The sequence below is a fragment of the Henckelia pumila genome, chromosome 3, assembly GCF_033568475.1.
Source record: "Henckelia pumila isolate YLH828 chromosome 3, ASM3356847v2, whole genome shotgun sequence".
Lineage (NCBI taxonomy): Eukaryota > Viridiplantae > Streptophyta > Magnoliopsida > Lamiales > Gesneriaceae > Henckelia > Henckelia pumila.
The window spans coordinates 195,426,106-195,451,177 of NC_133122.1; the positions used below are offsets into that span (position 1 = coordinate 195,426,106).

The 25,072-nt window shown below is 34.8% G+C and overlaps 2 protein-coding genes across 6 annotated transcripts; one reads left to right on the top strand and one right to left on the bottom strand.

The window, feature by feature from the left end:
• The first annotated feature begins 1,096 nt into the window (after positions 1-1,096).
• On the top strand, positions 1,097-5,258 carry LOC140886751 (serine/threonine-protein kinase D6PK-like). Of its 4 annotated transcripts, none has more exons than XM_073293544.1 (4): positions 1,097-1,228; positions 2,072-2,195; positions 2,232-3,080; positions 3,831-5,258. In XM_073293544.1, the coding sequence occupies exons 2-4, from the start codon at positions 2,179-2,181 to the stop codon at positions 4,702-4,704; spliced, it is 1,740 nt and encodes a 579-aa protein (XP_073149645.1). In that variant the 5' UTR covers positions 1,097-1,228; positions 2,072-2,178; the 3' UTR covers positions 4,705-5,258. The 4 variants fall into 4 exon arrangements, with proteins under 4 accessions (XP_073149645.1, XP_073149641.1, XP_073149642.1 ...); XM_073293541.1 differs by adding an exon at positions 1,530-1,629 and having other exon boundaries at positions 1,103-1,228; positions 2,072-3,080; XM_073293540.1 differs by having other exon boundaries at positions 2,072-3,080.
• Positions 5,259-5,839: 581 nt separating this feature from the next.
• LOC140893210 (uncharacterized) lies at positions 5,840-7,322 on the bottom strand. Of its 2 annotated transcripts, none has more exons than XM_073302272.1 (4): positions 6,862-7,322; positions 6,658-6,782; positions 6,304-6,419; positions 5,840-6,196 (listed from the first exon to the last, which is right to left on the bottom strand). In XM_073302272.1, exons 1-4 carry the CDS (start codon positions 7,235-7,237, stop codon positions 5,950-5,952), a joined length of 864 nt encoding a protein of 287 aa, XP_073158373.1. In that variant the 5' UTR covers positions 7,238-7,322; the 3' UTR covers positions 5,840-5,949. The 2 variants fall into 2 exon arrangements, with proteins under 2 accessions (XP_073158373.1, XP_073158375.1); XM_073302274.1 differs by having other exon boundaries at positions 6,079-6,196; positions 6,309-6,419.
• Positions 7,323-25,072: the final 17,750 nt, after the last annotated feature.

Genomic DNA, 25,072 nt, shown 5'->3' on the forward strand with positions numbered 1-25,072 from the left:
TGTCTCATATCCCTTCGCGATTAGTTTATCCTTTCTCTACCGTCGGTCATGTTCCCAGGAGAGACAGTATTACCCGTTAAAATTTGATATCCCTATTTTAGGACCCACACGCACTAGTGCTTTTAAGGAGGTCACTCATCCTAGTACTACTCTTACCCATGTACGCTCAACCTAACATTTTCTTCCCCAAAGAAGTATAAAAATATGTTTATTGGGAGACTCAAACTCATGACCTTGGATCTGATACCAGTTGTTAGGATCAAACGCTTGCCACTAGGACCAAAACTATAGCTATAAGTCAAGGCGCAACTTTACTTTCTTATAATTGTGGCAGCGCAGATGAGTCGGGTTGTTAAGCCCATGAGTCTAGGGAGAGACGTACTTTACTGCTGGTGCTGTCTTATATCCCTTCGAGATCAATCTTATCCTTTTTCTACCGTCGATTTTGTCCCCATCAGAGACATTATTGCTCATTAAGATCTGATATCTCTATTTTACGACCCACTTAGCTAACCAGATTAAGCATCTTGACATATTAGAGTTTCACAGGAGGTCATCCATCCTATTACTACTCTCATTCATAACTCTTAACCCAACATACCCCCTCCATTCCACATATATATATACAAGCGTGTATTTTCAAACAGATTAAGAAAGTGTTTGTGAAAATAAATTTTAAAAAACAATTTCTCATTTTACATTTATTTAGTGAAGATTTTAATAGAATAAAATAAACGTACAAATAGTTAATAATATTAATTTAATATAATTAAATTGGTAGAAGAGTAAAAACTATAATATTAAATATGAAAAGCTGTATATATGAGATGGATAAAAAAATAAAGTAGCCTAAATGAGTAGGACGGAAAGCAAAACCTAGTGAAAATTGTTCAGTCAGACAAATAACAAATCCAAGCATCAAATTGCATCAAATTGCGTATTATTAGTCAAATGGGATTGAATTTCTAAAAGATTGGAGAGCCAAATAAATAATTTATTTTTCATTTGTTTTTTGAAAAAAATAATTTATTATTCTGAATCATCATATTAAATATAAATTAATGTAATTTCCCCTTTTTTTACTCTCTCTCCTCCACTTGTTAGTTGTCACAGGTACAGGAACCAACAATTTGATACAGTGCAATGGGGCAGTTTCTTTTCTTTCTACAACATCCCTTTTCACTGCCAAAGCTTTAGAGCCTTCAGCTTCCGATCATTGCAAATTTAGGTGCTTTTCTTTTTCCTTCTCCTTAAAGTTCTATACTTTATTGGTTTTGGTCCTTTTTCTCCATGAATCTGTGTGTATATGAAAATCGTTCTGTGATTCTGGATCTGAGATGGAATTTTCTTTTCAATATCCGATTCTGCGATCGGGATCTGATTTATTTGGGAATTGCTACTGTTAATTGTTGTTATTGATTGCATGCTGCATTTATCTGGAGCTGACCTTGATTCAGTGCCTCTTTACTTTTTGTGGTGGTCCTTGATTCCCTATGTGAATTTCATTTTTATAAGTTCCATCTTTTCAGGTTTTCTGGAAGTGGGCTTGATTTAAAAATATGCAAAAGCCTCTTTCCTGGGAGAAAAAAGAGAGTATCTTTATTGACCATGGAGTTGTGTGATTGACTAGTATTGTTTGCTTGCGCCTTCACTCTCTGTTTTTTTTTCAAGCTTTTATTATTGTTATTTTTCCAGTTTTCTCTTATTTTATGTATTTGTGTGCTGCTCTGTTTTGGAGCTTTTTAGTTTGTCTGAGAAGTATGGATGCGAGGATGTAGTCCTTGATGTTGGAATTTGGCTCTAAGGATTTTTTGTTTTCCGATATGTTTTAAATTTGATAAATTGTTGCAACTCGGTGAACGTGAGTAATCTGATCTATAACTTTTGATTGTGCATTTATTCTTTTTTTCAGCAAGATCTAGAATTTGTTGTTCTTTTGCCTTGGGAAATCTTTATTCCTCCTCATTCTTCTGCTAGTGCTTGAATCGAATGCACATATCTGTCTATGTTAGAAAGCATGAATAAAGCTGTTTTATGAAGTTTATTAAACTATTGAATCAATCTTTGACAGGCTTGTGGTTTTCTGGAGTTGGTGTAGACAAAGTGTTTAATCAAGGGGATTATACCTATTGATGCAACAGTGGAAAATATTTGTTATAGAAAAATTGTGATTGTGATATGGCCTCAAAACATGATGCTAGAGCTCCCACGGAACTCCAACGAAAAATTATTGCTGTCCACCATGCAAGTGAATCAAATAAATCAAGCAACTCCAAGCCTGTTAATCCCGAACAATCAGCAGATTCAGGTGTCGTAATTAAGGGCTCCCCAATACAAACTGAGAAATCAAAAACATTGCCGATCAATTCCAATGGATCTTTGCATTTGTCATATGTTAACTCTGACCCGAACATCTCTTCTGTTGAATCGGAGCAAGTGTCAACAACTGTGGATCTTGAGGCTAATGAGACACAAAGCTCGCTTGAAACTTCTGTTGATCAAGAGAAGAAATCCGAACAGGGAAGTTTAAAGAACAGTTCAGTGTGTGGGAAAAAAACCAGTGGAACTGGCAAAATAAGTGATCAGGCTGATATGGTTGAGAGTGGAAAGAGTAGCATTTGCCGAGGAAGCACGGGTAGTGATGTTAGCGATGAGAGCACATGTAGCAGCTTTAGTAGTAGTATCAGTAAGCCACACAAAGCGAATGATTTACAATGGGAAGCCATCCAAGCAGTACGTGCCAGAGACGGTGTGTTAGGCTTGAGCCATTTCCGGCTCCTGAAAAGATTAGGTTGTGGAGATATTGGAAGTGTTTACTTGGCCGAACTGAGTGGGACCAAAAGTTACTTTGCCATGAAAGTTATGGATAAAACGTCTCTAGCTAGTCGTAAGAAACTTCTTCGAGCTCAGACGGAAAGAGAGATATTACAGTGCCTGGACCATCCCTTCCTTCCGACTTTATATAACCATTTCGAGACTGATAAATTTTCTTGTTTGGTTATGGAGTTCTGCCCTGGAGGAGACCTGCACACTCTTAGACAGAGGCAGCCTGGAAAATATTTCACCGAGCAAGCAGTAAAGTAAGACAACAATGGACCATATTTAAAATTAAGTGCAAAACATCAAATGCTTTGAGTATTCTTTATTTATTTATGGAATGTCTACCATATACAAGTGTTTTGCATGGGGCCTCATACATTGATATCACCTTCTTGCATGAGGAGCGTCTCCACATTGCTCTTCTTAATCTGTTGTTATTCCCAACTTCCCTATGTCTTTGTTAAAAGTTGGGTATCTGAGTACTGAATTGGTCAAATTCGGAATACTTTTCGAGTTAAACCTCTATGCAATTTATATCAGCTATATAGATTGTGGGGGAGGGACAATAGTCGAGTCAGAGAAAAGCAAACAGGGTGACCCCTCCGTGTTAAATTTTCTGGAGTGGGGTTTTGTTCCTCCAAATTTTGGAGTTTTAGTTTGGCCCCCTCTGCCACTCTTTCCGCCTCACCACCTTTAGAAAAATGCTATCTTATTGATTATCTTACGTTTGATTTTGATTGAAGCTCTTTTTTTGTGCACTGCAGCTAGTATCAAACATTCTAGTGCTGCGACTTATAAGCATCTTTAGCAGTGTATAGTGATGTCCTGTGTGGTGTTTATGAAAACAATTGTGTTCTGTGATACAAGTTATCTTTTTCTGGATTGTTTAGTTTCACAAGTTTTTTTTTAAAACTAGGGCAGAACTCAAGCCTTAGATGTTGATTGAGGTTATTTTTATAAAATTGAGTGCGCCTAACAATTTATTTTTTTCATCATCCTCTTTCTGGCAGATTTTATGTCGCAGAAATCTTACTCTCACTAGAGTATCTACACATGCTTGGGATTGTCTATCGTGATCTTAAGCCCGAAAATGTCCTTGTCAGGGACGATGGACATATAATGCTCTCAGATTTCGATCTCTCACTTCGATGTGCTGTTAGCCCTACTTTGGTTAAGACTTCATCCTCTGACTCAGATCCCCAGCGGAAAAATCCTGTGTACTGTGCCCAACCAGCATGCATCGAACCATCCTGCATGCAGCCATCATGTGTCGTCCCAACAACATGCTTTGGTCCTCGACTCTTTTCAAGCAAATCCAAGAAAGATAGAAAACCCAAAAATGAAATCGGGAACCAAGTTAGTCCATTACCCGAGCTGATTGCTGAACCAACCAATGCTCGATCAATGTCATTTGTCGGAACTCATGAGTATCTTGCACCAGAAATCATCAAAGGTGAGGGCCATGGTAGCGCCGTGGATTGGTGGACGTTTGGGATCTTTATTTATGAGCTTTTGTTTGGTAAAACCCCATTTAAAGGATCAGGTAATCGAGCAACATTGTTCAATGTCGTCGGACAGCCTCTTCGATTCCCAGAATCTCCTGTTGTCAGTTTTGCTGCTAGGGATCTGATTCGAGGGTTACTCGTGAAAGAGCCTCAGCATCGGTTGGCGTATAAGCGAGGAGCAACAGAGATAAAGCAGCACCCTTTCTTTGAAGGAGTTAACTGGGCTTTGATACGTTGTGCCACCCCTCCTGATATACCAAAGCCTATTGACTTTGACAGACTGCGTCTTCCAGGAGCATCAACCACCGAAAAGGCAGATCATTCTGCTGCTGATAAGAATCAGAAAAGTGACAAGTATCTTGAATTTGATTTCTTCTAGTTCACATCTGTATTGCTGGAAGTTAAAACATGGGGTGCCATTGTTTTCGATTATGATGGAAAGTGCATATCCGGTTGTGCTGCGGTAAGATTGCACAACGGAGACCATAAAATAGTCTCATCCATGGAGTGTTGTTGCTCATTTCAGGCCTTCTATTCCACATTGTGACTGCAAGGTGATCTTCGAAATGGTCTCAATGTCGAAAAATCGTGTGGCATTTGTAGCTTGCGAAGCATGGGGTGGGTGGGGTGGAGTACATGTGGCCACTCTTTATGTATAAATGTTTCCCTGATTTCTTGAGCAAGTTGTTGAATTGAAGACTTGGTAGGAGCAAATTTTATTTGTAGTCTCTGTATGTTTTTATGTTGGTGACATTTAAACAAGTGAGCCAGACAATTGGTAGTGTGATTCCACTTTGGTTTCTCTTTTTGTTTTGCTCACCGGAAAATATCAATGCGAAAACTCTGGTAATCTGTCCTCTGTTTTTTGCACTTAGTTTTCTTGAGAAGTAATTTATTAATATTGTGAGGTGCAACATTATTATTAGTATGATACATCAGATTGCAGTGACTCGTTAAAATTTTATTCCGTGAAATAATTGTGTTTTGGTGCTGAAAAAATTTCATGTGAATTATTTAGTTTTAGTCTCGGGTTTTTAAATACCACAAGAACTCTATGAGAGTCTTACAGGTCAATTTTATGAAATAGATATTTGATCAGATTTAAAAAAAAATATAACATTTTATTATATGAATCGATTCTTAATATTACATTTTATTATATGAATCGAGTCGATCTTTATGTATATGTGAATCCATTTAATAAGAGACCTATCGTATAATAATTGTTTTTTTTTTTTTTTGAAAAAAAGTGATGTGTTGTAATGATAGAGTACGAGAATATGAAAAACAAGAGAATTTACATTGTTAGAAAGAATTTGAAATCAAAGTTGAAATCTTTATGGAGTGAAATCGTTCTGTAATATGACTAAGAAAAACATTATAGATTTTTTTTAAAAAAAATAAAAGATCAATACATTCATGCAACATACAAGCAACTAAATTTAGAGATTATATTGTACATAAAAAAATACATGTATTTCACAGAAAACAATATGTAAATGCTACATGTACAGATCAAGGCGCAAAAGGAAGCGAACATTGGCGTAAAAAATTCAAAAAAAAAAAAAGAAAGTAAATGCAACACCTGATCTTCAACTGGCATGCAGTTGAGTCGAGAGATGATCTATTCTCGACCCTTAAAGCACCCACAACCAAACAAATCATTTTCCGTTTTCCTAATTCGATCTTGCGCGAGTTTCGGACTCGCATGGATCGAATGTGGGGACGGAGATGAAGATGAAGGAGACATCTCCACCATCATCAACTCAGCCATTTCCTTCCCTTCACATACGATCTTTACATCGCAAAACTCTGGTGCATTGTGCAGTATTTGATCAATCACTCCATTACCCCTCCCCGACTTGATCTTCCTAAAAATTCCCACAAGATTTTAGGGGAAAAAAAAAAAATGGTAGCCAAAGAACAAATTTAACATGCAAATGAGTGGTTTGAATGAATCATGAATCCCATTTTGTACCTTACATTGGATTTGTTGGCGCCTAGCACAAGCTTTTTTATGTAAAGAATGTGAATAAGATCCAATATTGCTTTTGCCTCCATGTCACTTTCGATAAGTATGGTGTCCATTTTAATCTACAATTCAAGAAACTTGTCATGTACGTAAAACAGATCATTCACAAAATTCGACGACCATCGTATAGCTAAATCCTTGTCCAAATTAAGATAGTGTTTGCAACTTTAAAAAACAAGTGATCATTTATTATTTCGAATTTGATTTAGATATTGTTTGCGACTTTTAAAAAAAAGTGATCATTTATTATTTTTAAAGGTCGCAAACAATATCTAAATCAAATTCGCAGATGTGTCGTACCTGAAAATTCGAAGTTGGACGGATATTAAGAAACTTTTGAAGGAATTCGCTTCTTTTGCCTCTTTCTTGGGCCATGTAATTCTCCTTCTGTTCCGGGTTCACTTGACTCACTGCAAGCTTCCCCACTACCAACAAAAATCAAGATTGTTTAAATAAAAATTTATTGATATATATAAATCTTTTCAGTGTTCTTAGGATTCTTACATGGAGAAGGAATGAACTTGGTCTCGGGAAAGACATGAATGAGGAAAACAACAGTAGAAGAGGAAAACACAGTGTTCTTCATAGCCCAAATCAACGCATCCATGCTGGCTTCTTCGTTCTGTTTCCACACCGCCACGTACACACAATCCCCGCCGCCGCCGCCGCCGCCGCTGCCGCCATGAAAATCGAAGGAAAACAAGCTTCCTTCCATTTCTTCTTTAATGGTGTCCAGATTACTCATCTGCAGCCTGTTGCTGCTGATATCGATTGAAAACTCCTCTTCAATCTCGCTCCCTCCATAGCGGGCTCTCGACCAATCATCAGACTCGCCGGAGTTCTCTCCTCCGCCGCCGCCTGTCGCGAGGTTCTTCGTCATTTTATGATCTTCAGAAAATAAAAAAGAGAGAATCTACGTCAATCTGATGGAGTGTACTTTGGATTTTTCTCCTCCCCACCTTGACTTTTCCGAACCACTATTACATTTACAGCTGATTATTATACACAAAAAGACATAAATTCATTTTTCGAGTACTAATAAGGAATTATATTATTACATTTTTAGACCCGAGATCTCGTCTTAAATCTGAGACCTTGTTCGTTTTTTTTTTTTTTATAAATCTGTGATTTGTTTTGGTATAGATTATATATATATGTATATGGTATGGAATTTAGTGTGAATTGGCTAGTTGGGAAACTAAGACATTTGTGTCCAAAGTGATAATTTTCTTAACATTTTTATACATGTGACTGTTTTTAAGAAATAAATAAATAAACAAGTCTCAATAGTTAAATTGACCTTTTACACTTAAAAGGGAATATTCGCATAGCTACGAGAATCTCGGACCAAACGAAGTTGTCTAAGGTCAATTGTGTTATTTAATAAACATCAATCCTTTATTCTAATGGAATTATGTGTACGTTGTCGACTCCAAATCACTTCATCCGGACTAAGATTGATATATCGAATCCAAAATATTAAATTTTTGTAATATTGTATTCAAATTTTTTTGATATAGATACATTTTTTTGATAATGGAATTTTTTTCGATATCTACACAATATCATTATGAATTTTTTTTATATCAAAATTTCAAAACTTAAGTATCGATACCGAACATAAAATTTATATCGATATTTTTAATATGCTATACCAAATATCCACCCCTAATCCAAACACCAGTTTATTGAAGTATATAAAATATAAATAACTTGGATCCCCTTATTCCAATTTATAACTTTGGTATATTAAATGTCAGAAAATTTTTCGAGGACAAGTATTTGAAGTTGAAAGGAATATTTTATTCCTTAAAATCATCCTATTTTGAAAAAGATTTTATTTATTATCTTTTGCCTTTCTTGGACATTAAGTTATTTATTTCTTTGATTAACTTGATTTGAAATATGATTAAGTTTATCAGATTATGATATTATCGTATATCTATTGATTTAATTTCTTATTGTGTAGATTTATCTTGATCAAGATCTAGAGTCCTACGCCTACAAGGAAACATTCTAAAGAAGGATTCTTGGTCTTTTTATTGAAGATATGCGTGCACAAGGAAAAGCGAGATACACAGAGAGAGACCGTGAGATTTACCAAAAGAACTTGAAGTACACGAGAGAATTCTGAAGATCTTTGGAAAAACTTGTATCGGTCGTGTGTTGCCTTAAAACATTGAAGAACACTTGAAGATCAATAATCGAAAAGTGTGATGAACACGAGTTTTGACAACAAAGATTTTCTTCTCTTTATTTTGTTTTCTTTATTCTATTCCACATAGAATTTTTAGGAGAACTTTTACTCTTTATTTCTCAATTGTTTTGAGAAATTGAATTTTTACAATAATCACTAGTTTTAGGGTTGTAAAACTCTTTGAAAAATTTTCTAGTGAAGTTTTGCCCTGAGGCGCTGCAAGAGTATTTTATATTCTTGCTTAATTTATTTGAGTCTATTTATTTGGTTGCTTATTTTTTATACACGCTTAAAATTATTTTCCGCTGCAAATTACTCAAGGTGTTATAGTAGGTGTTGTCAACACCTTGTGACAACACCTCAAACTGTTTATGTGCAACCATTATTTCCTTTCAAGTGGTATCAGAGCCATCTTATTGATACACTAAGAACTGATCTTGGTTTGCTTATTTTATTACAAGGAAAAGATGGACTCATCGTCCGTTGCGAACTCGTTCTTGAAACCTACAGTTCTTGATGGCACGAATTATGCACTATGGAAGAATAGGATGCGATATACTATTAAGGCTATGGATGTTCATGCTTGGAAAAGTATTCTGACTAGTTGGACTCCTCCAACGACGCACGATGAAGATGGAGACTATATCATCAAGAAAGAAGAAACTTGGACTACCGAGGAAACACAAAGTTCAAGCTACAATGCTAAAGCACTCAATGCAATTTTTGCAACTGTAGATATGAGGATGTATGAGATCATATCTGACTGCACTATTGCTAAGGATGCATGGGATGCTCTTCAAGAACATTGTGAAGGAACTGATAGCGTGAGAAGAACAATATTGAGACTGTTAAACACAAGATTTGAAAATATCAGGATGGATGAAAATGAGACTATTGCTGATTATGCTAAAAAACTTAGGGAGATAGCTACAGAGGCGCATGCTCTTGGAGGACCTATTGCTAGTGAAGCCATGGTGAACAAGGTTCTTCGTTCCTTGCCTAAAAGATTCAATGGGAAGATTTGGACGCTTGAAAAAGTAAAAGACACTTCAAAGATGAAGATGACTGAACTGATAAGCATTCTTCAATTTTTTGAGATGAACAATAAAGAAAGAGAAGGATAAAGGAAAGTCAATAGCTCTTCAAGCTTCAAAGCCTTCATATGAGGAATATATTCAATTCCATCAAGAAGTTCATCAATCTGATTTAGAAGATGATTCGATCTCTCTCATGACTAGAAAATTCAATGATTATTTGAAGAGGATGAAAGAGTCAAGAAAGACGGATAAAAAACTCAAGGCTCCAATGTTCTCCAACAAGCCCCTAATGATTACTGGACCAGAGCAGTCACCAAGGAAGCCTACTGATACTCCTAAGCCTCGAATTACGTCGGAAGGAAAAAAGAAGGTTGTTCCAAAGAAGTTGGACACTGTTCAATGTCATGCATGTCAAGGATTTGGACACTATGCAAACGAGTGTGCCAACACGCTTAGAAAAAGGATGAACACGTCTTTAAGTGATGAGGAGTCAGAAGAAGAAGAACATGAAGATGAAGAGAGTCACACTGCCTTATCTGTCTTATTGGATAGCAAGAAGAAATTTCAAGTAAATCCTTTAGGTGTTGCCGCAGGTGTTGCCACATCTGGCCGCAACATCTTCCAAAGGTCAGTTTGTTTGAATTCCTCCATTACTGATAATATGTGTGATAATGATACACGTGAAGAGACAATGTCCATAGAAGAAGCTCGGATGATGTTTGAAGAATTACATACTGATTGGATCGAAAGGAATAAAGTGAATACTATCCTTTCAAAGGAAAATTTTGATTTAAAGGCTGATGTGTCAAGGCTGGAAGTCATGCTGAGTAAGAAAGACATCGAGTTAAGCCAAATGAAGGAAGAACTCGGAAAGGCAAAAGCCACATTGGCTAAGTTCAACTCAAGCACCTCCAAGCTTGATTCTCTACTCATGATGAGAAGAGATGGTACAGCTGGTTTAGGTTTTGAAAACAGCATATTTGAGATTGGAGAAAGTTTGAAAGGGCCTGTGTTTGTCAAGGAAAGTAGCAGTACAGAAAGCTCAAGCAAAAAGGCCTTACCAGTTGATCCTCCAAAATCAAAGCCACAGCCTACTGCCCCTTCAAAGTCTAGAAGGAAACGTAAGTACATTTGTCACTACTGTCATAGACCTGGTCACATTAAACCATACTGTTTTAAGCTGCAGGAAGACTACAGGTATAGATCTGCATCTAAGGTGTTGCCTAAGGTGTTGCCAACACCTCCCCACAACATCCCTAGAAACAGATTTTATGTAAGAAAGATTTGGGTACCAAAAGCTGATATTCAATGTCATATGATTTATACTGCTTTGAGAACTAATGTTTCAGGTGCATGGTACTTTGATAGCCGTAGCTCTCGTCACATGACAGGTTCCAAGAAGTTTCTCTCTGATTATGTTGAACAGAAAAGTGGAAAAGTAACCTATGAAAAAGGTTCAAAGGGAAACATTGTCGGAAAAGGGACTCTGAATGTTGCTGGTCTACCCAAGCTTTGCAATGTGCTTCATGTTGAAGGATTAACCGCGAATCTAATAAGTATAAGCCAACTTTGTGATGATAATTTGCATGTGCAATTTGATAAGAAATTATGCAAAGTTTTTGATGAATCAAATCTCTGTGTCATGACAGGTACTAGGTCATCTGACAACTGCTATCAACTCGGAGAAAAGATGGCTTGTAGACACACCAAAGTTAATGAGTTTGATTTATGGCATCAAAAATTGGGTCATGCAAATTTCAAGACATTAAAGAACTTGAGTAAGTTAGATGCTGTGAGAGGTATGCCTAACTTAAAATCTGGTATTCCATTTGTGTGTGAAGCATGTCAGAAAGGGAAGCAGACTAGGGTGTCACACGAGGTGTTGCCAACATCTGTGACAACACGCTGCCTTGTACTTTTATATATGGACTTGATGAGTCCAATGGATGTTGAAAGTTTCGGTGGTAAGAAATACTCTTTTGTTTGTGTGGATGATTTTTCACGATATACTTGGGTAAACTTTCTGAGAGAAAAATCGGACACATATGATACATTCAAGAAGCTGCTCACTAAGATTTCGAACCTATACAATCTGAAGGTAATCAGAATTCGTACTTATCATGGTAAGGAGTTCGAAAACTCTTCTTTTGCTAGCTTGTGTGATAAGAAAGGTATTTCTCATGAATTTTCTGCCCCTAAAACTCCACAACAAAATGGGATTGCCGAAAGAAAAAATAGGACTTTGCAAGAAATGGCAAGAGTGATGCTAAGTTCTAAAAATATTTCAAAACGTTTTTGGGCTGAAGCATTGAATACTGCATGTCATATTTCAAATAGAGTCTATTTGAGGAATGGTACTACTATGACCTCCTATGAAATTCTTATGGGAAAGAGGCCAAACCTTAAATATTTTCATGTTTTTGGATGTGTATGTCACGTTTTGAATGATAGAGATCATCTTGCTAAATTTGATGCAAAAAGTGATAAGTGCATGTTCTTAGGATATTCATCAAATAGCCGAGCTTATAGGATGTATAACTTGAGAACAATGACTATTTTTGAGTCAATTAATGTTGTTTTTGATGATTCTGTAGATCTAAATAAGAAAACAACTGAGGATGATGTTGATGATCTGCTGGATAATTTTGGAAATATAGATGTTGTCAAAGGAGTGTTGCCAACACCTCCGACAACACCTCCTACAGAAAATCCAGAATCAATAGTTGAAAAGACTACTGATGAGAATATTGATGAAAACAATGAGGTAAATGAAACTGGAAAGAATGTTTCAAGCAGAATTCAGAAGAATTACCCAACCTCACATGTTATTGGAGATATGCATGGAGACTTGCAAACTCAAAGGAAAGAGAAAGTGGATTATCGAAAGATGGCAGGTTTGTTATGCATGAGTTCTACGTATTCTCAGGTACGTTTTTCCTGTTTCGTGTCAAACATTGAACCCAAAAAGGTTGAAGAAGAATTAAAAGATGAATTTTGGGTCAATGCTATGCACGAAGAGTTAGAACAATTTGTGAGGAATGATGTTTGGTACCTGGTACCGTGTCCTGCTCATGGAAATGTCATAGGAACTAAATGGATTTTCAAAAATAAAACTGATGAGTCGAAAAACATCATTAGAAATAAAGTTAGTTTGGTAGCTCAAGGGTATACACAGGTTGAAGGGGTGGATTTTGATGAAACCTTTGCTCCTGTAGCCCGCATTGAGTCTGTCCGACTTTTGCTTGCTGTTTCATGTTACATGGGAATGAAACTTTTTCAAATGGATGTAAAAAGTGCCTTTTTAAATGGGATCCTAAATGAAGAAGTCTATGTGAAACAACCTAAGGGTTTTGAGGATCCAAATCATCTTGACTATGTATATAAGTTGAAAAAGGCATTGTATGGATTGAAGCAAGCACCACGTGCATGGTATGGGAGACTTACTGAGTACTTGCTCAATATTGGTTTCAACAGAGGTGAAGTTGATAAGACCTTGTTTGTGCAAAAGTCTCAAGGTAATATCTTAATTTGCCAAATTTATGTGGATGATATAATATTTTGTGCTTCAAATGATAAACTAGTTGATGATTTTGTGAAGTGCATGTCTTCTACATTTGAGATGAGCATGGTTGGAGAGTTAACTTACTTCTTGGGCTTGCAAGTAAAACAAATGCATGATTGTATATTTCTGTGTCAAAGCAAGTATGCTAAAAATCTCGTGAAGAAGTTTCTGAATGATAATACTAAGCACATGCACATACCTATGGGGTCTAATGAAAAGCTGTCTAGGGAGGATGTTGCCGAAGGTGTTGACAACACCCTCTATAGAAGCATGATTGGTAGTCTTTTGTATTTGAGTGCTACTAGATCAGATATCATGTATAGTGTTTGTTTGTGTGCTAGATACCAGTCTAACCCAAGAATCACTCACCTAAAGGCCGTAAAATGTATACTGAAGTATGTGGCTGGAACTTTGAATTTGGGTTTGTGGTACACTAAAGAAATCAATTCAAATTTGGTAGGGTTTAGTGATGCTAATTGGGCTGGGGATTTAGATGAGAGGAAGAGTACTTCGGGAGGATGTTTCTATTTGGGGAATAACTTAGTGTCATGGTACAGTAAGAAACAAAACTGTGTTTCACTCTCTACTGCCGAGTCTGAGTATGTTGCTGTTGGTAGTTGTTGCTCTCAACTCCTATGGATGAATCAAATGTTGAATGATTATGAAATTAAGAGTGATACTCCTATTGTGTACTGTGATAATTCTAGTGCCATTGATATATCCAAAAATCCAGTAAAACACTCTCGAACCAAACACATTGACATTAGACATCACTTCATTCGAGATTTGGTCGAGAAAAACATAATCTTAATTGAGTTTGTTGGAATTAATAACCAATTAGCTGATATATTCACAAAAGCTTTGGATTTCGAGAGATTTTCCAGTCTAAGGAAGTCTCTCAGTATGTGTGCATTATAGACAGAACTTAGATGTTGTCAGGAGTGTTGCCAACACCCTGTGACAACACCTTTTCATGCATGAGCACTCTTAGGATCTTAGGCATTTTTGCATACATGCATTCATTCTGTTTAGTGATGTATTGGATACTTTGTAACCATTGACTGGTTTTCACTCAGGATTCTGTGCAAAATATTTTACAGCTTAATATGGATTAATTGAAGAAAAGTTCTGACTAAGTCACGTAGTAGTGGAGGGACGTTCGTGTATTCCATGATCATGTCCCAAATGAAAAGTGACTTTGCATATCAGAATAACAAAAGAACGAAATGATTAAGCTTGAATTAAATCAATCATCAAATTTGGTTGATAATCAGAAGCAAATGGAAAAAGCTACCTAGAGGGGTCCATTTGAAGATCGTTTCTTTAGTGTGCAGGCTACCACTTCTGTAAAATAATGAAAGAGGAAGTTAAGTTTTTTGAATCCTGAAGTGTTGCTGGAAGATGTTGCCAACATCGTGAATAACACCTCGCTTGTCAACATATTATTTGTGCGCATAATTGCATTTTAAGTTTATGTCGCATTCTGTTTTAGACATAATTAGGACATGCATATTTTGATTTGTGAATATCTTTGGCCAAAAGGTTATGAATTCCGATCGAACAAAATTTGTGATTTTTGCCCTATCCTCTGAATTTTTGAATTTGAATGTGATTGGATTTTGTTTCAGTGTTGTTAAATTCTGATGAAGAGTTAAATTTGGAAATATTTGGTGAAATATTTGGGCCAAAATTATCGGAGGAAACCAAAGGGATTTATTGCCTAATTAAATTGGATTTGTTACCGTTCTTTTTTTGTTACCGTTAGGAACTTTGTTACCTTTGGGGCCTACTCAGATTCCGAGTAAGAATAGGAAAGATTTGGTGCCTTTTATATTTATGTTCTTATCTGTTTTTGGAAATAAGTTATCTCCTTGTTTCGTCTTGCACCTCAATATTCTGACTCTCTGATTCTTGTGCCCTAGTTGTCATTCTTTGCCTTTCGTTCTCACGTATTCAAATGGCAGGAAAAAATTTTGATTCACACGATATCCGTTCTGAGATGGGCTACACTGATGATGTTGCTCTACCAACCATGGATGAGATGATATCTGTCATCACTGGGGGGCATGCCACTGCGTACCCAGCACATCCTAAGAAATTGTCAGCAGCCAAGATTACGTCCTTTTACTCTGTTCTTCATAAAACTGCCGTGAAGACCTGGACTCCATCTAAAAATTCCAGTGTGGTTACCAAGCATCAAGCCCCTGTCTTGTATGCTATTGGTACTGGAATTGCTTTCAATTATGGCCGACTCGTGTTTGACACAGTCATGGCATTTTCAGACGGCGCTCAACCTACTTTGAAGTTGCCTTATCCATCACTCATTTACTCTATGTTGCTGTCTCAAGGGATTGAGAAGGATGATGATGAAGTACTTATTGAGCCTGGGGAGTTGCTAAAGATTGCACCGGCATTGCTCAAAGGAAATAGGAAGATAGACCTTCCTTGGTCTGAGACTGCTGATTATGCAGGTGTCATGGCAGGTGCTGCCAACACCTCCTCTGCTGCTGCTATTTTTGTACCCCCTTCTGCTGCTCAAGCTGTTGATTCGACGTTCATTCAAGCTCAATTGGTGCATGCTGAGCAGAAGATTGCACAAGCAAAGGCTGACCTTGCCTACGAAGGGTTAAAAGCTCACTATGAGTCTCTTTTAAGTGGAGCTGGCCCTTCTGAACAAAAAGGGGGAGAAGGAAGTGAAGAAGTTGACTCAGAGAGCAATCAATTTTAATCGTAGTTTTTGGTTTTACTAGTTTATTTGTTTTTATTTTAGGTTAAAAGTTTTGTTGCTTTTGCTCTGATTTGCTCTGACCCTAATCAAAACTGTTTTGGTGCTCTGTTGTTTCGTATGATTATTTTTTCTTGCACTTATGTTTTTTGATTTGAGGTGTCATAGCTAGATGTTGCCAACATCTTATGACAACACCTCTGCTTATACTTAGGGGGAGAATCTATTCAGGGGGAGTTTTGATTAAGGGGGAGTTTCGTTGTGTTTTGTCCAGAAAGGCAAAAAAGGGGAGATTGAAAGGAATATTTTATTTCTTAAAATCATCCTATTTTGAAAAAGATTTTATTTATTATCTTTTGCCTTTCTTGGACATGAAGTTATTTATTTCTTTGATTAACTTGATTTGAAATATGATTAAGTTTATCAGATTATAGTATTATCGTATATCTATTGATTTAATTCCTTATTGTGTAGATTTATCTTGATCAAGATCTAGAGTCCTACGCCTACAAGAAAATATTCTAAAGAAGGATTCTTGATCTTTTTATTGAAGATATGCGTGCACAAGGAAAAGCGAGATACACAGAGAGAGACCGTGAGATTTACCAAAAGAACTTGAAGTACACGAGAGAATTCTGAAGATCTTTGGAAAAGCTTGTATCGGTCGTGTGTTGCCTTGAAGCATTGAAGAACACTTGAAGATCAATAATCGAAAAGTGTGATGAACACGAGTTTTGGCAACAAAGATTTTCTTCTCCTTATTTCGTTTTCTTTATTCTATTCCACATAGAATTTTTAGGAGAACTTTTACTCTTTATTTCTCAATTGTTTTGAGAAATTAAATTTTTACAATAATCACTAGTTTTAGAGTTGTAAAACTCTTTGAAAATTTTTTTAGTGAAGTTTTGCCCTGAGGCGCTGCAAGAGTATTTTATACTCTTGCTTAATTTATTTGAGTCTATTTATTTGGTTGCTTATTTTTTATACACGCTTAAAATCATTTTCTGCTGTAAATTACTCAAGGTGTTATAGTAGGTGTTGTCAACACCTTGTGACAACACCTCAAACTGTTTATGTGCAACCATTATTTCCTTTCAGAAGTAACATATACTCTAATTATTGCTTCACGGCTCCCGCACTAGCAATGAGACAAAAAATACATATATTTTCCCTCGGTTTTAATTACATGATAAACGTTTTTTGTTTCTTTCAAATATATAATCATATATCATATTTAATAATATTTTTACATCAATTTAATAATATATACCCCTATTAACTACACTTTAAAATTTGCACAATTATTTTTTAATATATTAAATAGAGATAAAATAGGAAGTTTGTATAAAATTTACTTTTGCAATAATTTTTTTTAATCTATGTAAAAAAAATAAGACTATATAATCGAGATAGAGGGAGTACAACATGATAATTTTCGCGAAAAATACTGGCTTTGAGACGTGAAATTTTTATAATACGATTAATTTTGTGAAATAGATATTTAATTTAGTTTATCTACAAAAAAATATTTTTTTATATTAATTATATTATTTTTTATTGTGAATATGTGTCTAGTTGACTTGTGAGACAGCGAGAACAACTCATCAATCTTTTATCACGTAATAAAATTTTGCTAATAATATTTTGTATATTGAAAAGGAAATAATCTAGCCTTTTTTTTCTAAACAAAAGATAATCTAGCATTCTAGCCTTTTAAAGCACGCTCATAAACAATACCATTTGCCAACGGCCTACCAGATTTAGGCCCAACCTAGATAATAATAAAAAATAATAATAATAATAATAATAATAATAATAATAATTGTTGTGAAAAAGTAAAAATTTACGGTAAAAAGTAAAAACTCAAAAACTCAAAATTCTACACTTTATAAAATTTTTCTCTCTTCACAATTGTGTTTTTCTACACAAATGGAGAGACCTATTTATAGATCTCAATTGGAGATTAGTCAAAAATTAATACATCATTAATTACATCATCACACACTAATTTTCAATATTTTACAACTCAATTTTCAACTTTCAACCTTCAACATTCAACAATAAATAATAATATATATTTATATATATTTTCAACACTCCCCCTTGTGATGATGATCATGATAGAATGACTATCTCCATTACGTGTTGTATACTGCCTCGTTAAAAACCTTACTAGGAAAAACCCATTGGGACAAAAACCATAGTAAGGAAAAAAGAGTGCAGCCACGTAAACTCCCCCTGATGTCAACATGAATGATTCTTCACATATTTCGTAGATTGCGCATCCCAATATTATAAATGTGTTTTCTGAATATCGCCGTGGGAAGTGCCTTTGTGAAGAGATCGGATGAGTTCTCACTTGATTGAATGTAACAGATATCAATATCTTTATTCTTCTCCAGCTCTTGAGTGTATGCAAAGAATTTAGGAGGAATATGTTTAGTTCTGTCACTTTTGATGTATCCTTCTTTCATTTGGGCAACACATGCGGCATTATCTTCATACAGTGTGATTGGATTCTTGTCCACTGATAATCCGCAAGAAGTTTGGATATGCCGAGTCATTGATTTAAGCCAGACACATTCACGGCTTGCTTCATGTAGTGCAATAATCTCGGCATGATTTGATGAAGTTGTAACAAGTGTTTGTTTCTGTGATCGCCAAGAGATTGCAGTGCCTCCACGAGTAAATACATATCCGGTTTGGGAACGTGCCTTATGTGGATCAGATAAGTATCCAGCATCAGCATAACCAATTATTCTCTGATTTGTATCTTTTGGATACAAAAGTCCCAAATCCGTCGTTCCTCGTAAATAACGGAATATATGTTTAATTCCGTTCCAGTGCCTCTTCGTTGGACATGAACTGAATCTTGCCAATAAATTTACTGCAAAAGATATGTCTGGTCTAGTGCAATTTGCAAGATACATAAGGGCACCAATGGCACTTAGATATGGTACTTCAGGACCAAGAACAACTTCATCATCTTCACATGGACGAAATGGATCCTTTTCTATATTCAATGATCTGACAACCATTGGAGTACTTAAAGGATTTGATTGATCCATATTGAAACGTTTAAGGACCTTCTCTGTATAATTAGACTGGTGAACAAAAATTCCACATTTTTTTTGTTCAATTTGTAAACCAAGACAATACTTGGTTTTTCCAAGGTCTTTCATTTCAAATTCTTCCTTCAAGTATAACATCACTTCTTGAATTTCTTTATTCGTTCCAATGATGTTTAAATCATCAACATATACAGCAATAATCACGCATCCCGATGTTGTTTTCTTGATGAAAACACAAGGGCATATTGGATCATTTACATATCCCTTTTTCATCAAGTGTTCACTTAGCCGATTATACCACATTCGGCCGGATTTCTTTAACCCATACAATGATCTTTGTAATTTCACAGAATAAAATTCTCTGGGTTCTGAACTTTGTGCTTCTAGCATCTTAAATCCTTCAGGGATTTTCATGTATATATCACTATCAAGTGATCCGTATAAATAAGCTGTAACAACATCCATTAGACGCATGTCCAAGTTTTCAGACACTGCTAAACTGATCAAATACCGAAACGTAATTGCATCCATAACAGGAGAATATGTTTCTTCATAATCAATTCCAGGTTTTTGAGAAAAACCTTGTGCAACAAGTCGAGCTTTATATCTCACTATTTCATTTTTCTCATTTCTCTTTCGAATAAAAACCCATTTGTACCCAACAGGTTTAACACCTTTAGGTGTAAGGACTATAGGTCCAAAAACACTACGTTTATTTAGCGAATTTAATTCAACCTGGATGGCATCTTTCTATTTTGACCAATCCTTTCGAGTTTTGCATTCACCAAAAGATTTTGGTTCATTATCTTCATTTACGATGTCACATGCCACATTGTACGAAAATATCTCATCAATATCTTGTACATTCTTTCGGTTCCATATTTTTTCAGTATTAATATAATTGATAAAGATTTCATGATTCTCGCCAGTTTGTGGTTCTGACAAAATATTTTCATCATCGTGTGTTTCTTCTGGAACACCATTTTCTATTTTCTGATCATCATTTTTCTCTATGTATTTTCTTTTCCGAGGATTTTTATCCTTTGAACCGATTGGCCTTCCACGCTTCAGGCGTTTTATGACATCATGAATGTCTTCATTTTGTTTCTTTGGAATTTCAACTCGAGCAGGGGCATTTACAGCAGGTATATATGATTTTGTTACCCCTTTTGTGTCTGCAAATGCATCTGGCATTTGATTTGCTATTCTTTGCAAATGCACAATTTGCTGTACATCTTTATCACATTGTTTAGTTCTAGGATCCAAATGTAATAATGATGGTACATACCATGTGATTTCTTTTTCGATGTGTTTTTTTTCTCCCCCTAACATTGGGAAGTTATTTTCATCAAAATGACAATCAGCAAACCGTTCTATAAACACATCGCCTGTCTGAGCCTCAAGATATCTAATGATTGATGGACTATCATAGCCGATATAAATACCATTCTTTCTTTGAGGTCCCATTTTTGTTCTTTGAGGTGGTGCAATAGGCACATACACCATACATCCAAAAATTCTCAAATGAGAAATATCTGGTTCTTTGCCAAATACAAGCTGCAATGGGGAGTGTTTATGATATGCACTTGGCCTGATGCGAATCAATGCAGCAGCATGTAAAATTGCATGTCCCCATATAGAAATAGGGAGTTTCGTTCTCATAATCATTGGTCTAGCAATCAACTGCAGACGTTTAATCAATGATTCAGCTAATCCATTTTGTGTATGAACATGAGCTACAGGATGTTCAACAGTAATTCCCATCGACATACAATAGTCGTTAAAAGTCTGGGAAGTAAATTCTCCAGCATTATCAAGTCTTATTTTCTTGATCGTATATTCGGGAAATTGATTCCGCAATTTTATTATTTGAGCCATCAATTTTGCAAATGCCACATTCCGAGTGGACAATAAACATACATGTGACCATCTGCTAGAGGCATCGATCAATACCATAAAGTATCGAAATGGTCCACATGGTGGATGAATTGGCCCACAAATATCACCTTGAATACGTTCAAGAAATATGGGTGATTCCTTTTGGATTTTAGCTGGTGATGGTCTTATAATAAGTTTCCCCAGAGAACATGCTTTACACTGAAACTTATTATTCTGAAAGATCTTCTGGTCTTTCAGTGGATGACCACTTGTATTTTCTATAATCCTTCGCATCATTATTGAACCAGGATGTCCCAATCGATCATGCCAATTTGTTAGTATTGAAGAATTTCCAATAACCATATTTGATTCGATTGGACTTATATGTGTATAATGCAATCCAGTAGGGAGCATTGATAATTTCTCAACTACATATTTCTTTCCTGATTTATATGTAGTAAGACGCATATATTTCTCATTTCCTTCGGTTATTGTTTCCGTATCATAACCATGAGAATATATATCATTAAAACTCAACAAATTTTTTTGTGATCGTGGTGAATATAAAACACTATTTATCAAAAATTTTGTACCATTAGGTAACAAAAATTGTGCTTTGCCACATCCTTCAATCAAGTCTACAGGACCTGATATTGTATTCACCATTGTTTTTGTTGGTTTTAATTCCAAGAAATATTTTTCATTTCTGAGGATAGTGTGCGTTGTACCACTATCTGGTATGCAAACTTCCAGTGCATTATTTCCATCTTTGATCATAGCATTTTCCATAATGATCTTCAAAAACAATATGCAATAAAATGAATTAAGAAAGATACATGCAAATTATAATATGTTACAATTTAATTGCAGAATAAAACAATACATGCAAAATATAATATGTTTTACAATATAAAAATTACATTGTTACATTCTTTTCCCACCAGTACATTTAATCAATATCTTCGAAATCATTCAAAAAGTAGGCAGCATCTAAATTCATTGAACCACTTGCATGGTCAATGTTTTCAGTAAAATTGGTCTCTTTTTCTTTCCCCTTTATTGAATCTTTATAGAGCTTACACAGATGCTCAGGGGCTCGACAAGTTCTTGACCAATGTCCTGGAGTGCCACATCTATAACAAACACTCTCAGTTCTTTTTGGATGATTTTCATTTTCACCCGTATTATCATGCTGCCTCTTTTGTGGGTGGTTCGTGACGTTCCTTTGAGATGAGTTATTGAAATAACTATCTCTTTTATTTTCAAATCCACGGCCTCGACCACGACCGCGATCATTTCTACGCCCACGTCCATGCCCACGTCCTCGTCCACGACCTCGACCAAAATCTTGTCTATATCTTTGATTTTGGTTTTCATTTTTACTTACGACATTTGCTTCAGGAAATGCCGTTGAACCAGTAGGTCTGGACTGATGATTTCTCATGAGCAATTCATTATTCTTTTCCGCCACGAGTAAACATGCGATGAGTTCTGAGTATCTTGAAAATCCACGCACTCTATATTGCTGTTGTAGAGTTATATTTGATGCGTGGAATGTGGAAAATGTCTTTTCAAGCATTTCCATCTCAGTAATATTATGCCCACAAAATTTCAGCTGTGAGACAATTCGATACATCGCAGAATTATAATCACTCACCTTTTTAAAATCTTGGAATCTTAAAGTATTCCATTCATCTCGTGCGGTCGGAAGTATAACTTCCCGTATATGCTCAAAACGTTCTTTTAACCCTTTTCACAAAATCATTGGGTCTTTTTCGGTCAAATATTCACATTTCAACCCCTCATCAAGATGTCTGCGTAAAAATATCATCGCTTTTGCTTTATCTTGTGAGGATGATATGTTATTTTCTTTGATAGTTTCGTTAAGACCCAATGACTCGAGATGCATTTCTACATCGAGGGTCCATGGCATATAATTCTTTCCGGTTATATCAAGTGCAATGAATTCGAGTTTCGCCAAGTTCGACATGGTGGTACTAGAAAATAACAATGCATTTTATTAGTTAATTTCCATAAATATGACAATACAAAATAATGGAAGAACGTAAATTACAAGTGCGTATACAAATAGAGAAAAAATATGTGTTGGAAAATCGCTGGTGAGTAAAAGACTCGTGAGCATGATGATCATAGTCGTTATGAAAAATATCCTTATAAATGTCATCATCTCCATCTTCGAAAAAAAAACCGAGGATAAAATATTTTGAGAGAAAGAATGAATTTGGTGTGATTGAAAATGAGTTTGAGTGAACATATTTATAGGGCAAAAACTAGCCGTTTTGTTACCGTTTGTGACCGTTGGGGGTAAAGAAAAAATTGAGTATGTGTTGAATAAAAATTCGTGATAATCATGTAATGCATATAATGATAATCATAATTAAATAATTATGTATATCATATCACATTATTGTAAGGTCGGTGTCGTAGACAGCCTTTTATATAATGTTGTGAAATTATACCAATATAGTTAGTATAAAGTCAGGTATAGTATATCATATCATATTATTATAAGATCGGTGTCGTAGACAACCTTTTATATAATAACATGAGATTATACAAATATGGTTAGTATATAAATACACAATAATATATATCATATCACGTTATTATAAGGTCAGTGTCATAGACAACCTTTTATATAATAACATGAAATTATATATTAATATAGTTAATATATATACATAATAAATATATATCACGTTATTGTTTAAAAACCTTAGAGGCTTTTATACTTGTCGTATCCCTTACCGGGAGTGTGGGATGTCGTCTTAACATCCTCCCAGGATTTATAACAAGTTTTGAAAAAAACTTATTTTTTTCATAACATGATATTATATATTAATATATATACAATAAAAATATATAAACAGTAAAATAAAAATTCTTACTTGTTGAATATTTTTGACTTCTTCTTGTATTTTGGAGCGTCGGAAAATATAGAGAACCTTCGAGCGATCGTGCTGATAACGTGTTGTGAAAAAGTAAAAATTTACGGTAAAAAGTAAAAACTCAAAAACTCAAAATTCTACACTTTATAAAATTTTTTTCTCTTCACAATTGTGTTTTTCTACACAAATGGAGAGACCTATTTATAGATCTCAATTGGAGATTAGTCAAAAATTAATACATCATTAATTACATCATCACACACTAATTTTCAATATTTTACAACTCAATTTTCAACTTTCAACCTTCAACATTCAACAATAAATAATAATATATATTTATATATATTTTCAACAATAATAATAATAATAATAATAATAATTTAATTGAATATTTTTAACCAAACTTCGGTTTTAGTTGTTTTTTTATTTTTCGCATCACTAAAACTATATATATTCTCGATGTCCATTCAATTTCATTTGAAATGATTGAAATTAAAATATATAAATATTAAAGTTTACTATCAAATTTTCATAATACTCACGGTATATATGATGTAAACCAAAAAAAATAAACAATCTGTATATATATAATAGAAAACATTGAAGAATTATACAATCGATTTGATTCAGTTTTAATTGGATATTTTTTAACCAAAACTTTGAATCAAATCAAATTTTCCAGTTCGATTAATTTTAAAACCAATTTAAACTGTGATCACAAAAAAACAATTCAAGCCAGAGGTTTGGCAGGTAGCTAGTATCCTATAGCGAAAACCAAAAGTCTAAAATATATGAAACTCATATTGTCTGGTTAAAATTGAACTGTTGGATATATGTGCTGTGATGGAAATAACAAGCATTCAGGTGTAGAAATATTTGAGACAGTGGTCAATTTTTTTTATACTTTTTCCTCATTTCTTTGGGTTAGAAAAAAAAAATTATTTCTTAAATTTTTTTATTTTTATTTTTGTCGTTAAATTGTTGGGGAAAAACTTTTTTTTTTTTTTTTTTTACATTAACTTGTCCATGTTTTGGTTTTGGTGTATTAACTTTTCAAAATTTGATTTTGGTACACTAACTTTTAATTTTCAGCGATTTTGATCCAACTGCACACGTTTCAACTAAACATTGACACACCTCCCCGAAAAATACTGACATATGTATCTTTATTTTGAATGATCAAGAACTATAAAATCTTCAAATGGTCGATCGATCAATGTTTTTCAAAAAGTTTGGTTAAATTTAATCTCGACTATGAACAACACCAAATTACACAACTCATGATCAAAAGCTAAAATTTTATTAATTCCACAAGCTCATGATATACACATATTAA